This window comes from Coregonus clupeaformis, chromosome 10 (assembly GCF_020615455.1).
Source record: "Coregonus clupeaformis isolate EN_2021a chromosome 10, ASM2061545v1, whole genome shotgun sequence".
Taxonomy (NCBI): Eukaryota; Metazoa; Chordata; class Actinopteri; order Salmoniformes; family Salmonidae; genus Coregonus; species Coregonus clupeaformis.
The window spans coordinates 38,385,482-38,401,720 of NC_059201.1; the positions used below are offsets into that span (position 1 = coordinate 38,385,482).

The 16,239-nt window shown below is 43.0% G+C and overlaps 1 protein-coding gene across 4 annotated transcripts in view; it reads right to left on the reverse strand.

The window, feature by feature from the left end:
• LOC121575512 (receptor-type tyrosine-protein phosphatase alpha-like) overlaps nt 1–16,239 on the reverse strand; it is a 43,036-nt gene that overhangs the window by 21,886 nt on the left and 4,911 nt on the right. For 3 of the 4 annotated variants that reach the window (XM_041888664.1, XM_041888663.1, XM_041888661.1), the window contains exon 2: nt 267–313. In XM_041888664.1, coding sequence (XP_041744598.1) covers nt 267–287 — 21 coding nt within the window. In that variant the 5' untranslated portion in view covers nt 288–313. Of the gene's footprint in view, nt 1–266; nt 314–11,149; nt 11,282–16,239 lie in introns of those variants that run through there. The other variant, XM_041888662.1, reaches the window with a different exon arrangement.

Here is a 16,239-nt window from a genome sequence, read left to right on the forward strand (position 1 = left end):
AGTGAAATGCTTACTTACAAACCCTTAACCAACAATGCAGTTTTAAGAAAAATAAGTGAAGTAAAAAATAGATAAGTAAAAAATAACAAATAATTAAAGAGCAGCAGTAAAATAAAATAACAGTAGGGAGGCTATATACAGGGAGTACTGGTACAGAGTCAATGTATGGAACGTTTTGTCAAACCAAAAAGGGGTGCAGTCAGAAAGTGAAATCATATGGAATGACCCTATAATGATATGAGTGGAACAAGGAGTTGATCTCTTACCTTAAGGAGCGAATTTGGCATCAATCACTCATTCGCAAAGTGTGGTCCTGGATGCAAACAGAAAAGGAGGAAGACACTTAGAATCTCAAAGAGGTGCTTAGAAATGTTTCACTAGTTAGTTTCACTAGTTTTGTATTATTACTTTAACTTGTATCTTACTGGTTTGCCTGTTGAGAACATTTCTACTATACTGAACGAAAATATAAACACAACATGCAACAATTTAAAAGATTTTACTGAGTTACAGTTCATATAAGGAAATAAATAAATGAATTAGGCCCTAATCTATGGATTTCACAAGACTGGGCAGGGGTGCAGCCATGGGTGGGCCTGGGAGGGCATAGGCCCACCCACTTGGCAGCCAAGCCCACCCACTGGGGAGCCAGGCCCAGACAGGGCTTTATTAAATACATAAATACTCCTCAGCACCCCCCCACCCCCCCTCAGACGATCCCGCAGGTGAAGAAGCCTGATGTGGAGGTCCTGGGCTGGAGTGGTTACACGTAGTCCGGTTGTGAGGCCAGTTGGACATAGTGCCAAATTCTCTAAAAACGACGTTGGAGGCAGCTTATGGTAGAGAAATGAACATTAAATTCTCTGGCAACAGCTCTGGTGGACAATCCTGCAGTCAGCATGCCAATTGCACGCTCCCTCAAACATCTGCAGCATTGTGTTGTGTAACAAAACAGCACATGTTAGTGGCCTTTTATTGTCCCCAGCACAAGGGGGAGAAATGCTCACCGATATGGATATAAACACATTTGCGCACAACATTTGAGAGAAATAAGCTTTTTGTGCGTATGGAAAATGTCTGGGATTTTCTATTCAGCACATGAAACATGGGACCAATACTTTACATGTTGCATTTATATTTTAGTTCAGTGTACATGAAGTCAACAATTGTTTGTACATTTGGTAGAAAAGGCATAGTTGAGGTGTGGAAGGCTTGACTGATCCCAGGTGGTGATTTAGCAGCTTTTATCCAATGTTAGCCTAACACACTACTGTGATCCATGCAGGAATCGAACCCACAACCCCGATGTTGCCAGTACCATGCTGCAACCAACAGCCATCAGACCCGCATAGAACCCCACCATTCTGTGTCTGCTAAATCCCAGTCGCTCGCTCTCTCCTCTTTTCTGGATGTGTTTTGTATCCAGGTGGTGCTCCGTAACAACATGAATAATAAATGACCACATTATTCTGGGACACAGCGAAGGGAACAAAAAAAAGCAACATCTTATGTAGGCATATATGCATTTCAACTTGGGCTATACGCAAGACGGCAGACAGACTAGTTACCCGAGCTCTGGAGATAAATCGAGAAGTTAGACTGAGAAGGAACGCAGAGACTGGATTGAGACAACTTTGTTCCGATTTTGAATTTGGACACGGACTTGGCAAAATTGCCTGTATTGCGCAATAATTTAAATAAAATTTGTGTCGCATTTCTGCATTGACTGCAGTGGGGCTCACCTCGAAATACAATGAAAGGGAGTCAGTTGAAATGAGGGTGTGTGTGTGTAGGAAAGTGCCTAAAGCGCAGCCTGGGTGGCCTGACTGAATGGTGTCATCCCAACCAGTCCAATTGGGTGCGGCCTCACTGACTGAGCAGTGATAACTACACACACACACAATGCCTGGTTATCAGGAATTTACTGCCAGAGCCTCAGAATTGGGTGGAAAAGACAGCTACTGTGCCACTTGTATCTAGGGGGAATAACTGTGATCCATCCTTACTGTTTAGGGGAAAGCAAGTGGTTAAGATGGGTCTACATTTTTACATTTACATTTTAGTCATTTAGCAGACGCTCTTATCCAGAGCGACTTACAGTTAGTGAGTGCATACATCATTTTTTATACTGGCCCCCCCATGGGAATCAAACCCACATCCCTGGCGTTGCAAACGCCATGCTCTACCAACTGAGCTACATCCCTGCCGGTCATTCCCTCCCCTACCCTGGACGACGCTGAGCCAATTGTGCGCCGCCCCATGGGTCTCCCGGTCGCGGCCGGCTACGACAGAGCCTGGATTCGAACCAGGATCTCTAGTGGCACAGCTAGCACTGCGATGCAGTGCCTTAGACCACTGCGCCACTCGGGAGACTATCAACTAGTAGTATGTATTCTGTTTTGTTAGGGGCAATTCCACGGTAATGGAATTACGCAGAGACAAAGGTTTTTCACATTAAAATATATGCCAAACAAAATCCATTGATTTCAAAGTTGAACAAACCATACAACACTACATACAAGGTCTACTAATTTCACAGAAAATTTCACAAAAACACATTTGCTGGAAGAACTGTGCTGATGCAAAGTTGGGTAACAGAATTACGGTAAAATCCCCCTCAGCTTTTTATGCGACCACATTTCCCAGAAAGAATGGGGTGTCAGCTATGACATGACTGACACCTTGAGTTTTACATAATTACGGTAACGGAATGACGTCACGGGTCCCTGATCTGTACTATACAGAAATGCATAATTATGGATATGATTATCATGCTCTTCATGGTGATGTATCCTGAATAGGTACAAAGGTAGAAACAGGCAATACCCTTATTTTGCATATATTTGGGTATTATTCTATACACCGGATATTATTCTAATGAGCTCCGCCCCCAAACAAGACAATATATGGTTGGTCCGGACCAGACCAAATCTGAACCAATCATAGACGTCTATGTTTCACAAGTTTGGACATCACAGTACAGTGTGCTCTAATGTACTTAACTCTACTGTACAGTAGTGTAATCTACTTTTATTTCCTGTTCTGTATTGTACCGTTCTCTGCTGTCCAAACTTGTGAAACATAGATTTCTATGATTGGTTGAGATTTGGTCCGGCCAGGCGGACTGAACACATTTCAACTACTTTTCAACATCCATGGACATCCGGTGTCGGTCAGTGCTCAGTGGGCGAGGATGCTTGATACAGTAAACAGAAAGAGGGTAGGTGTTATGGTAGGTGTCACTAAGAACCAGGAGAGGTGACATTAACTGGAGAGAAAGAGAGAAGTGAGAGAGTGGCAGAGAGAGAGGGGTTGTCCAGAATGTTTTCACAGTCTTGCTTTGACCAACAGACGACAGAAAGAAAACAGTTGAGCTGAACATATCAGTATGCCAGTGGAAGGGAGGACAGTAGCAGGTGACCCAACTGTGGTTTGTGACTACTATGATTTCCCATTGTAGCCAATTCAATTGCAGTAATTCCACTACCGATTTGGTAACAGAATTATGAGTTTTAATCACTTAACTATTCATAAACAAACAGTATCAGTAAATACACTAGCTAATTGGAATGTTTACCTTTACTTGTTACTTCTGTGAACTTTCATTATACTCCCTCATGAGGGAGAGAAATTAGAAAATAACTTATCAAGATATGTGGGTTTTTGGTGACGGAATTACAAGGCAATGTTTCTTAAACTTACAGAAGGCAAATAATTTCTCTAAAACGAAATATAAGTGTTGATATTAGTTGGCAGGGGTCTTCAACATTATTGTGTTTTGATGTATTTCTAATACCTTTTAAGACTTTTTCTGGTAGATGTTGTCTAAGACCCCTTCTCCATCGGTTTGACCATAAATCAAAGCCTTTGCTTTTTAAATTTTTTTTGGATGGAAGATGGTTGAAAAATGTATAGACTCTTAGCTTTCATTTACATGTTGGTGCTCATGGGTCCTTCTAGATGGAAAAGCCCCTTAGCACATAGAATCGTTTTTAAATGGATTGTGAAAACCACACTTGGTATTCGAGCTTGCAGACTCATGCTGCATATTATTTAGCCTAGCACTGTAACTATCCTTCCCCCAATACTTTCGCTCTTTGCCCGCTTCTGCTACCCTTCCCCGGTCTTATCCACCCACATTTACGCACCCACAGCTGACAAAAAACATCCACAATTACAGTTCTCCCTTCTATGCACAAACCGTGCCAACCACCTCCACAAAAACCTCAACCAGTGCTGCAGTTTCCCCTCAGACCTCAGCCAAAGCTGCTGCGCTGCACACGGGGAGGATTTCACTTGTGCCATTTTCCACCTCTAAACGAGGATAGGGAATCAGGATTCTACAATTTTTACATTTTAGTCATTTAGCAGACGCTCTTATCCAGAGCGACTTACAGTTAGTGAGTGCATACATTTTCATACTGGCCCCCCGTGGGAATCGAACCCACAACCCTGGCGTTGCCGGCCATTTCCTCCCCTACCCTGGACGACGCTGGCTAATTGTGCGCCGCCCCATGGGTCTCGCGGTCGCGGCCGGCTACGACAGAGCCTGGATTCGAACCAGGATCTCTAGTGGCACAGCTAGTACTGCGATGCAGTGCCTTACACCACTGCGCCACGTCCCTGTGCTAAATTTAGAAGAGGTGTTCCTAAATTAAAAGGGTGGCCTAGTGCATCGCAAGTGTTTGTTTCACTTGACTTTAAAGCAGACTAATCGCTGAAGACGGCACTAAGCTGAATCCAGGATAGAACAAATAGGAAAATATCCTAGGTCTACAAACTCAACCCACTGGGCAAAAACTGGCTGAATCAACGTTGTTTCCATTTCAACCCAACCAAATCTACGTGATGACATTGAATCAACGTGGAAAACAGATTGGATTTGCAAAAAGTCAACGTATGGGCATTTAGTCTTTTTTTTGTCAACTTTTAACCTAAATCCAATGGTGATTTTTAAATTTTTATTAACGTTAGTTGACAACTCAGCCAAATGTAAATCAAAACTAGACGTTGAACTGACGTCTGTGGCCAACACTTAACTGTAGATTATGCATGTCATACTAAAATTAAATGTATCACATTTCCTTCCTTCCTCCTAAATGGTGTTTTGCTTAATTTAAAAGATGTGCCCAATAACAACGTGCAGAAACGAAGTATGGAAAGCCGCAGTCTATGACAATCATTTTACCCCTCTCTCTGCTTCTCTTCCTCCCTAGTAGGCTAGTCTGTCTATCCAGCTGATTCAGACTGCAGGAAAGTGGTAAAACAGCGAGAGCCCAGCACATTGCTTCCTTCCCCTGCAGTCTGGCTGCTAGTACCCCAAACCCCTCGCTCGTCCAAAACCAGCCTGACCCTTGAACCCTTCCTGTACAATGCCCCAGCCTCCCCTCACCTGACCCATAGAGCAACCATCCTCATAACCAATGACTCGGCTATGACAACCATTCCCCATTAACATTAGCAACTTTATATTCACATTAGCCTAATTGAAGTAGAAGCTTCCTCTCTAAATTAGGCCAAATGTAGAAGGGTTGCATCAGCTGTCTGGTATGAATCAGCCGTTGTGCTTATGAACCGGCTTGCATCATTGGGAGCCTAAATGACCTTTTTGGACAAACATGACTCACTGCTGTCACCCTGCTGTGATAGGGTGGCGTGTTCATGGTGGTGAGGCGAAGCCATCCCATACTAAGTGGAGCTAGTAGCCACATGGATGCAGTTTGTGAGTGTAGTGCCTACCAGTCTGATCTATAGGTCTGAGTGCATCAGTCTATGGCGACCTGGCTAAATGTGTTTTGCCCACCTAAGCAGTCCCCAAACCCTTTCTCTCAGTGGGTGAGTGAGTGTGTGTGTGTGTGTGAGTGTGTATCCACAGAGGGGTGTGTGCCGTGAGAGGGACGTCCCAGTGACTTAAGTGGAGAGAGGACATTATTAATTAAAGAGGCACTAGTCAAGTGTTTCTACTTCATACCTAGGCCATACTCACACAACACAAAGTGCCATCTTTTATAGTCAAGTAAGAGAACAGCCACCCTTTGGCGTGATGGATCGCTCTATTTGTAGCCGAGACAGTAGAGAAAGGTTACTGAACAATCTCTGGTTGTAGTAGCAGTAATGTTCAGCCTCATCACTAAGCTTATGATAGATCTACTCTATCCTTCTAAAAATAAAAGTTTGACAACAAACGTATATGCCTAGTAGCCTATGCCATGATACTGTATACTGTGCTGCAAAACGTACGTTCTCCTCTTGCACATAAGTTTCCTGTTACGAAAGCTGTGACGACAGCCATGCCCGACCAAGATATTCTGCTACCGCAGAGAACAAAGAAGTGGTCCACAGCGGCTTCCTCTCACTGCTTCATTTCGGATCGCAGTCTTCCGATATATAGGCCTAGTTCCACACAGGCACATCCAGTTGATCAAGGCTATATTGACCACGTCTATAACGTTCTAGCAAGCTCCTGTGGAACTAAAAACGTTTTATTAACATTCCTCCACCTGGGTCTGCTTGGGCCAGAATCTGCATAACTTTTCCAAAAGTGCCCATTTCTCACTTCCTATGTTTTGATATCTTGCTGCATTTCCATCCATTCTCATCAAAGCAACCCCCTGAGATGAGACGTCTCATCAAGCGGTCTATTTCTAGGTAGCTAAACAAGTCAGGCGGTGCTCGGTTGTTCTTCTACTGCAAGACTGACTACTGTGTTCAACAGGGCTACTGTTCTACTGTTTTGATGCCACCCCACCTAAATGGAGAGTGAGTGTAGATTCAGAAGCGACTACAATGGAGGATATTTTCTATTATTAGCCTAACTTTCATGCTACTTCATTAATAGTCACATTTGCTATGATAAAGCTGCCCACAAAACACAGTCATTTTCGATACTGCGAAAGTCTGTTTTTCTGTATTTTTTCCTCAAGCTTTGTTTAGTTGCCATCTAATTTCAAAAGGATCGAAAGAGTTGAACAATCTAAAAGAAAACTTGATTTCAATTTTTTTTTTGCAATTGTCAGTAGGGCAGGAAGGTGTTTAAGAGCGACAGGGCACGCGTCCAAACATCTTCATATTCGGACAATGTGCCTCCCATATAAACAGCAACAGTGGTCCATACACAGCCCGGGCTCCCGAGTGGTGCAGCGGTCTAAGGCACAGCATCTCAGTGCTTGAGGAGTCACTACAGACCCCCTGGTTCGATTCCAGGCTGTATCACAACCGGACGTGATTGGGAGTCCCATAGGGCAGCGCACAATTGGCCCAGCGTCGTCCGGGTTTGGCCGGTGTAGGCCGTCATTGTAAATAAGAATTTGTTCTTAACTGACTTGCCTAGTTAAATAAAGGTAAAATTAAAATAAATAAAAACAGCCGATTCAGAACGCCGACTCCAGGTAGAATGCAGAGTTTGCAGACGATTGCCAAGACATTCCAAAAGCATCATGCATGTTAGTCACTGTTGTTGACGACTGTTGCCTCATTAACAATACACTCCCAGGGGTTAAAGCTGCAATATCTAACTTTTTGGCCGACCCTCCCCCGTACCAAAATCACATAGAAAAATGAGTTATAATGCCTCCCGAGTGGCACAGCGGTCTAAGGCACTGCATCGCAGTGCTAGAGGTGTTACTACAGACCAGGGTTCATTCCCGGGCTGTGCCACAACCGGCCGTGGCCGGGAGTCCCATAGGACTGCGCACAACTGGCTCAGCGTCGTCCGGGTTACTTGGCTCATTGCGCTCTAGCAAATCCTTGTGGTGGGCCAGGTGCCTGCGGGCTGACCCCGGTCGCCAGTGTTTCCTTCAACATATTGGTGCGGCTGGCTTCCGGGTTACGCTGGCGGGTGTTAAGGAGCGCGGTTAAGCAGGTCATATTTCGGAGGACGCATGACTCCACCTTCGCCTCTTCCGAGCCCGTTGGGGAGTTGCAGCGATGAGACAAGATCAAAAATTGGGGAGAAAAAGGGAGTTATAGATCTGTCATTGTCATAGAAAGCAAGTCTATGAATTAGGCGAACTATTCGAATTTAAACAAACCAGAAATGTGATTTCTGCATAGTGCATCTTTAAAGGGAAAAAAATCCCATGACTGAAATTTAGAATCTGAACTGAGATTGATTTATGACCGATTTGTTTGACAGAAAAAGGCAGTTATTTGAAAGTATATAGGTCCATTATCATGTCTTTATAGTTTTAGATGTTCAAGTGGGGCCTGGAGAGTTTTTTACCCAAAATAATAATGTTTAAAAAAAATCCACACAAACAATATATACTCTACGGGCATATTGAAGTTCCAGAGTGGGATCTCTGCTAGTTTTTAAAGTTATGGCCCATTTTATACAGAACAATTGGCATACTAGGCTATGTAACCAATCACAGCCCTCTTTTAGGCTTGGGCGGTATCCAGATTTCCATATCGTCACACCGTCCACTTTCCAGGGATTTATGGTATTACCAGCATAGCACACAAGGGGACGCTAAAAACGCAAGAAAAGCCCATTGGGCCTCTTACCAGAATGCTAATAAAATTAGCACAAACTAATAGCAAATTCACAGACACTAGCTAAATGCAAAGAGAGACAAATCCAGCTCATAAAATTACACAAGCCTAGCTAGAAGCTACCGAATGTCATTTTCAGTGAGTGTGGACATTTACAAGTGAAAGTGAACGAGAGAAATTGTTCAAATGAACAAAGTTGTGACGCATGCTTTTCTGAAGGAAGAGCAGCATGTGTACACGGAGCAGAGGGGAGAAGAACAGAGGAGAATAATAATGCTAGTAGGAAGCACAGGGAAAAAAAAATCGCAGCTGTGCATACAAGTGTAAACTTCATCACCTCATGTGAGCCGCACAACAGAGACTCGCCGATAGATATAGAACGCTATGGACTTCCTACCTCCCGCCATCTCCGTTGTGCTATTTACAAACACGTGACTCCATCAACTGTTCTGGGGACCAACGGTAAGCTTCATAATGTCAAATAATGTGACAGGTGAATTGTGAAAAGCAATCTGCTTTATCTCCTAACGCATTGCACAAGTTGTCTGCAAGTATTAACTTATAAAATAGCTACAAATATTCACATTATTGAAAAACTTCCAATAAACAGATGACGGTATTTTTATATATACGGTATACCGCCCGAGCTTACCTCCCTTTACTTGTATCATTGCACATCCTGCACATCACCAGCAGAGGGCAACCATTTTGAATTCATTTTTACAGTCACTGTAATGCTTACAAATTGGATCATAACTCTAAAAGCAGCAGAGATCCCATTTTGGAACTTTGATATGACCGAAGAGTATTTTATGTTCAACAATATATAGAAAAATTTGCCAAATGAAAACATTAATTATTTCAATATTCATGTTTATAAATTAATGTAAAAACGGTTATTGAAATCTAAATACTACTCATATTACAGAGAAAGTGGTAAAGCGTCATATGACACCAATGTTTGCTTTGTAGCATCTACAGATGAAACACTATGGAGTCTTAAAGGAGGCCTGGGTAAGCCCAAAATGTCCTAAATAAACCAACTTTGATAGCTTATTTATCAATTATGCCTTTAGATACCAATGTCAAATATATGTCAACAATCCTTCCTCCAAAGGACTATTCTATGGATTACATTTAGTGAAAATCCCCAAAATCTTGTTCTTTTTTTTATGTCGGTTTCGCGCCTCTCTGCTCCTTTTCTTTCACACGGACTGTGCCTAGGCTAATACAGAGGCCATTTTGTCCAGGTCCATCCAATTAAGGATGCCAATGAAGACACGATTGGGATGAAAACAAACACACTTTGTGGCACAGCAGGACTACAGCAGGACTACAGCAGGACTACAGTAGGCCCCCATACCTACTTTGCAGGTCTTAACATTAACCAATGAATGGATCCATTACAGAATGTGAGCCTAACTCTTATCACAAAGATGACGGAAGTTCCCAGGACATGCTTGAAAGAGGCTAAAGAAAAGAATCCAACATGGGAATCTCAAAGGACAGTCCGATTTTAAAAGCAGTCATTTGACAAACATTTGAACATGACACAAATAAAGAAACAGCCTGTTATGTCAAATTGCAATTCCAGTCTTAACAACTGTGAATATGGATGTAGACTGGTGTTTTTTTTATTAATGTGTTATGCATGCAAGTGGTGACTACAGCATGACTACAGAATAAATACATTGTTCCCTCTCCGCCTGTGGCCAAGTGCCGGCCTAATCAGTGTGAAATTACTGCGAGGTCACAGGACTGTGTTGCTGCTCAAGGTATTCCATTCACACAATGTGAGAGATTGACTTAAAGGGGCATTTTACCATTTGTTTCTTGTTTCCTGTCCATCCGCCGTCCATATGGTCTCTAAATATCATAATGAAATGAAAACAACTAAATCACAGTGCATTTTAGAGGTAGGCCAGATCCTCCCACTTGTTCACATATGCTTTGGGTTTAGGCAATGCTCATATAATAAGCAGGCCTACATTGATCGCCGTTTGCCAATCCTCTCCTCACCTTATAACCTCAATCTGAGCAGCTGCACTAGACTCAGTGGATTCACCTAACTCTCTAATGTCCTGTAACATTCTCTACAGTTGATACAGATATGGAAACTCGGCGCATCTGATTACTGTCATTACATTTGACTGAGACACTCTGTAGACCAACATATCAAGCGAACCAGCTCATGAGGGTACATGCGTGCCAAACAACGCCATCAAGTCTAGTTCATCCAGGGTGGGTAGCTTAGCTTGTCAGGACACCGGGTTGCCGGGAGCGTCCACTGATAAGCAGCCCAATGGCCTTAATGAAATGACAACAGCAAGACAAGCAAGTACTGGAGCAGTGCAAATTTCCCCCTTGCTCACTCACTCGAGGGTGCACTGCTTCACGAGTCATCGCGAGGAGAGATAATGGCAGTCTGTCTGCCCTCATTCATGGCATATTAATACTCTGCCTGTGTCCTGAGGACGATCCGCTGTGACAGGAATACTCTGAATGACCCTCTTCATGGCGGCTCAAGTAGACCATGCCCAAGACTCTCCCTTGCCCACAACAGACCATACATCATCATCGCCACACACAATACTCTGGACTTCCCTTTTTACGGCTAGTACGGCTCCTAGTGTGCTCTGTGACGACGTTTGCTCACCTCATTCATATGAGCCAGTAAATTGGTGAAATGGAGGGAAGGATCCATGATTTGCGCCATGGCAAAATGTGCAGTCAGCCAAAGCTTGTGGGAGCTCAATCGTGTCCGGCTCAAAAGGACCAAGCGCAAACGTGTTGACTCAGTCAGGCTGTGCATGTAGGCTGCTCCTGCTTTGTTGTGGGGTTTCTCACAGAGCGTGCCAGGGGCCTCTACCCACATCACACAGAGGAGAGGATGTGGCGACGCTAAGCAGCGGCCTTCCCCCAAAAGCCACTGTGACCCCAGAGCGTAGTGTGGGCCAAACCCACACTTACGCTCACTCCATCAGCCCAATGTAGGGGCGACGGGCTTCCATGCATTGGCCTGCACACAAAACTATAACACAAGGGTCAATATCGTGAACTTGTGCATTTCTAAATGGTTTGAATTGCTTATGCCTACATGGACACTCATGTGCCGAGTTAGCTGGGATTGCAAACTGTGGCCAGTGAGTTGTAAAGTGCAATGGGCAGTCTCATTGCTGCATGCAGTAATTCACACAATTTTGCTAGAATTAGCTTACTTCCATATTTACATTTTAGTAATTATCCAAATCTTATACAGATTTTTCATCTAGTTGGCTCTGGGATATAATTTGAATAATCAACACACCCCCGACTTTTTGGCCAGCTACCCCGGTTGGGAAGCGGACTGCGGTGTGAGGGGATGCAGAGGCTTGCCTCCTATGTGGACTGTTCGGATTATTGCCAAGGTGTGGTGGTCTTATTGGCGTTTTTACAGTCGCCGAAGCATCACCCAGGTGGGTGCTACACTTCAGTAGTGAACGATTCAGCCTACCAACGGAGGAAAAGCTGTGAACGGAGACGACCAGGTGTCCGATGAAGAGCTCCAGGGCCTGTCTGTCAGATGTTTCTACCTCCCTGCCTGGCTGTATAATAAATGCTATCTACGCTCAAGATTCTACCTTTCTAAACTGGCTATCATCTAACGATGTGGAAGACTATCTCCCAAGAACTGCCAGATCCCTAAAATGTGTTTTTGTTATGTTTATTTTTAAAGCTACTGATTAAAATTAAAGGGACCATAACGGAAATAAGTCACTGACTTTGTGTTATCCCTGACATGTAAAAACAGTTATGCCTACAGTATGTACTGTGAGTACAGTGCATTTGGAAAGTATTCAGACCCCTTCACTTTTTTCCACATTTTGTTACGTTACAGCCTTATTCTAAAATGATTTAAATAAATGTTTTTCCTCAATCTACACACAATACGGCATAATGACGAAGCGAAAACAGGTTTTTAGAACATTTTACAAATGTATTACAAATAAAAAACCGAAATATCACATTTACATAAGTATTCAGACCCTTTGCTATGAGACTCGAAATTGAGCTCAGGTGCATCCTGTTTCCCATTGATCATCCTTGAGATGTTCTACACCTTGATTGCAGTCCACCTGTGGTAAATTCAATTGACTGGACATGATTTGGAAAGGCACACACCTGTCTATATAAGGTCCCACAGTTGAATGTGCATGTCAGAGCAAAAACCAAGCCATGAGGTCGAAGGAATTGTCCATAGAGCTCCGAGACAGGATTGTGTCGAGGCACAGATCTGGGGATGGCAGCACTGAAGGTCCCCAAGAACACAGTGGCCTCCATCATTCTTAAATGGAAGAAGTTTGGAACCACCAAGACTGTTCCTGGAAATGGCTGCCCGGCCAAACAGCAATCGGGGGAGAAGGGCCTTGGTCAGGGAGGTGACCAAGAACCCGATGGTCACTCTGACAGAGCTACAGAGTTCCTCTGTGGAAATGGATGAACCATCCAGAAGGACAACCATCTCTGCAGCACTCCACCAAACAGGCCTTTATGGTAGTGGCCAGACGGAAGCCACTCCTCAGTAAAAGGCACATGACAGCCCGCTTGGAGTTTGCCAAAAGGCACCTAAAGGACTCTCAGACCTTGAGAAACAAGATTCTCTGGTCTGATGAAACCAAGATTGAACTCTTTGGCCTGAATGCTAAGTGTCACGACTGGAGGAAACCTGGCACCATCCCTACGGTGAAGCATGGTGGTGGCAGCATCATGCTGTGGGGATGTTTTTAAGTGGCAGGGACTGGGAGACTAGTCAGGATCAAGGGAAAGATGAACGGAGAAAAGTACAGAGAGATCCATGACGAAAACCTGCTCCAGAGCGCTTAGGTCCTCAGACTGGGGCGAAGGTTCACCTTCCAAAAGGACAACGACCCTAAGCACACAGCAAAGACAACGCAGGAGTGGTTTCGGGACAAGTATCTGAATGTCTTTGAGTGGCCCAGCCAGAGCCCGGACATGAACCCGATCGAACATCTCTGGAGAGACCTGAAAATAGCTATGCAGCAACACTCCCCATCCAACCTGACAGAGCTTGAGAGGATCTTCAGAGAAGAATGGGAGAAACTCCCCAAATACAGGTGTGCCAAGCTGGTCCTCTGTAGCTCAGCTGGTAGAGCACGGCGCTTGTAACGCCAAGGTAGTGGGTTCGATCCCCGGGACCACCCATACACAAAAAAAATTATGCACACATGACTGTAAGTCGCTTTGGATAAAAGCGTCTGCTAAATGGCATATTATTATTATTATTATTATTATATTATTAATCTTGTAGCATCATACCCAAGAAGATTCAAGGCTGTTTTCGCTGCCAAATGTGCTTCAACAAAATACTGAGTAAAGGGTCTGAATACTTATGTAAATGTAATATTTCAGTTGTATTATTTTTTATACATTTTCACACAAAAATAACAATCAATTTTAGAATAAGGCTGTAACGTAACAAAATGTGGAAGAAGTCAAGGGGTCTGATTACTTTCCGAAAGCACTGTACATAAGAAATAATAATAATCTATCCATCTATCTAATACCAGGCAGGCGGGCATTAAAAATGTAGGTGCACATCAGTTTGATCGACGCACCAGGAAAGCAGAGTTTTCCCTTTAAACATTTCACCCGCCTTCCCAGTGCACCGGGTGAGCCAAATCAAGCGTACCCTCTATTTTCAAAGGACTAGCCCCACCCGTAACCTCCAGGCCTATGTGACTGTGCCACACTGACCAACCTCTGCAGAGACCATAATCACACATCCTCAGCCTTTGCAAGATAAGAGACCCATCCCGGGGCCATCAAAGACCCAGAGCTGCTCTACAACCTGTGACATCAGTGTTTCCCCTAGATTTGTTTTCTTATGTAGGGCAGAAAAAAATTACACAAAATAACTTTTCCACTGATACCATTTGAGGACTAGCCTAACTGGGCTGTGGTCAGAGCTAGGTGAGATGGAGGCCCACCATAAATCAGCTAATAGGTTGAGAACATTGTAGGACCAAACCTACATAGCATAATACAACCCTCTCCAGCCAGTTCTTGTGCGACTTGCTAATCCATAGGTGAATTAGTGTCAGTGATTTGGGTCCCCATTGAAAAGGCACAGAAAAGAGAAGTGCTAGTGTCAAAATGAGACCATCACTCTTAACACTCACAGTGGAAATTAGCCTACTTCAAAATCTTTTAAGAGGCCAAAATTATTCAACAAGTGCAGGTTGAAAGTGCAAGTTGTCATGGTGAAGATGGGCCTAAATAGGCTAATGTGTTTTGAAAATATCTCCACTAGTGTTTATAAGGTCAAACTGTCACTCAATGTGCACTTTTTCAATGAGCTGCTACTCCTGTGTCTAGACTCTGGGGCACTAGAAACTGTCCTACACCCTCTAGAACTGAAAAGAGTTACTGTCTAACACCCCTCCTTAGTTGTTAGATAGGGCATAAATATTTTCCTGAAGCATCTGATGTTATTTACATTAGTAGCTAGGCCTATGCTAGTGTAATGTGTTATCCAGGGGCATTGCTAGGATTTGAGGACATTGGGGTCCTTTTTTTTTTTTTTTTGGGGGGGTAGATCAGCTTTAATATTGCAGATAGATTGTAACTAATATTGCAGATAAATTGTCTGCATCACTTCCAATCCCCCATATGTTTTTTTCTTTCTCAGAAAAAAATAAATATATATTATATATGCACACATACATATCCTTTTTTAAAATATATTTCCCTTTATTACTTTCCAACCCCACCACCCCTTCCCTAATTGGACTAAACTAGTGAACAACAATGCTTAAGCCTCTACTTCCAGCTTATACATACTATATACATTTTATGGACACAGTCAATTTTACAATAATTATATTTTGTGTGGGTTCCAGGGGGGGCCAGTATGAAAAGTACAATTACAATAATGCATGCACTCACTAACTGTAAGTCCCTCTGGATAAGAGCGTCTGCTAAATGACTAAAATGTAAATGTTTGTTTTTACTCCTGAACTTCCTCTACCCTCAACCTCTCCGATCATTTTCATTATGTCCATCCGGTTTGCTTCTATATGCCATATCTTTCTAACTGTGCTCTTTCACAAAAGCTCTCAACCTATAACCTATATACTTATTATGGACACAGTATGCTTTACATTATTAGTTATCTTGTTGTTATTAGTTGTTGTTAGTTGTTATTAGTCCCATCCTTCAACTCCATTCAACACCTCCCATCTATCTCTTAACCAACACCATCCATATTGGATTTCTATTTGCCATATATTTTCCAACTGTACTGTGATGTTTTACAAAAGTTCTGAACACTTCTATTCTCATTGTTTCTACAGATTGTAAATTGAAAATAAAATTTTTTGCTAAAAGTATTATTATATTATTGATCGATTGACTATGACTTTTCAGATCACCCAGTAATGCCATCTGCAGGATTAGCCCCAGGTAAATATTGCAATCCTTTAGCCATTCCTGGACCTGTGTCCAAAAACAAGCTACAAATGGACAGTACCAAAACAAATGATCTAATGATTCTGTCTCTTCGCAGCAAAATCTGCAGAGCTGGGAAGATTGTATCCCCCATATAAATAACATTATATTGGTAGAAAGATTTTTATATAATAATTTAAATTGAAAAATGATACGTTTTGAATCCGGCGTCATTTTGCGTATCAGTTCATAAACACTATGCCATGGGATCTGTACGTCAAAAATCTCTTCCAAACTATT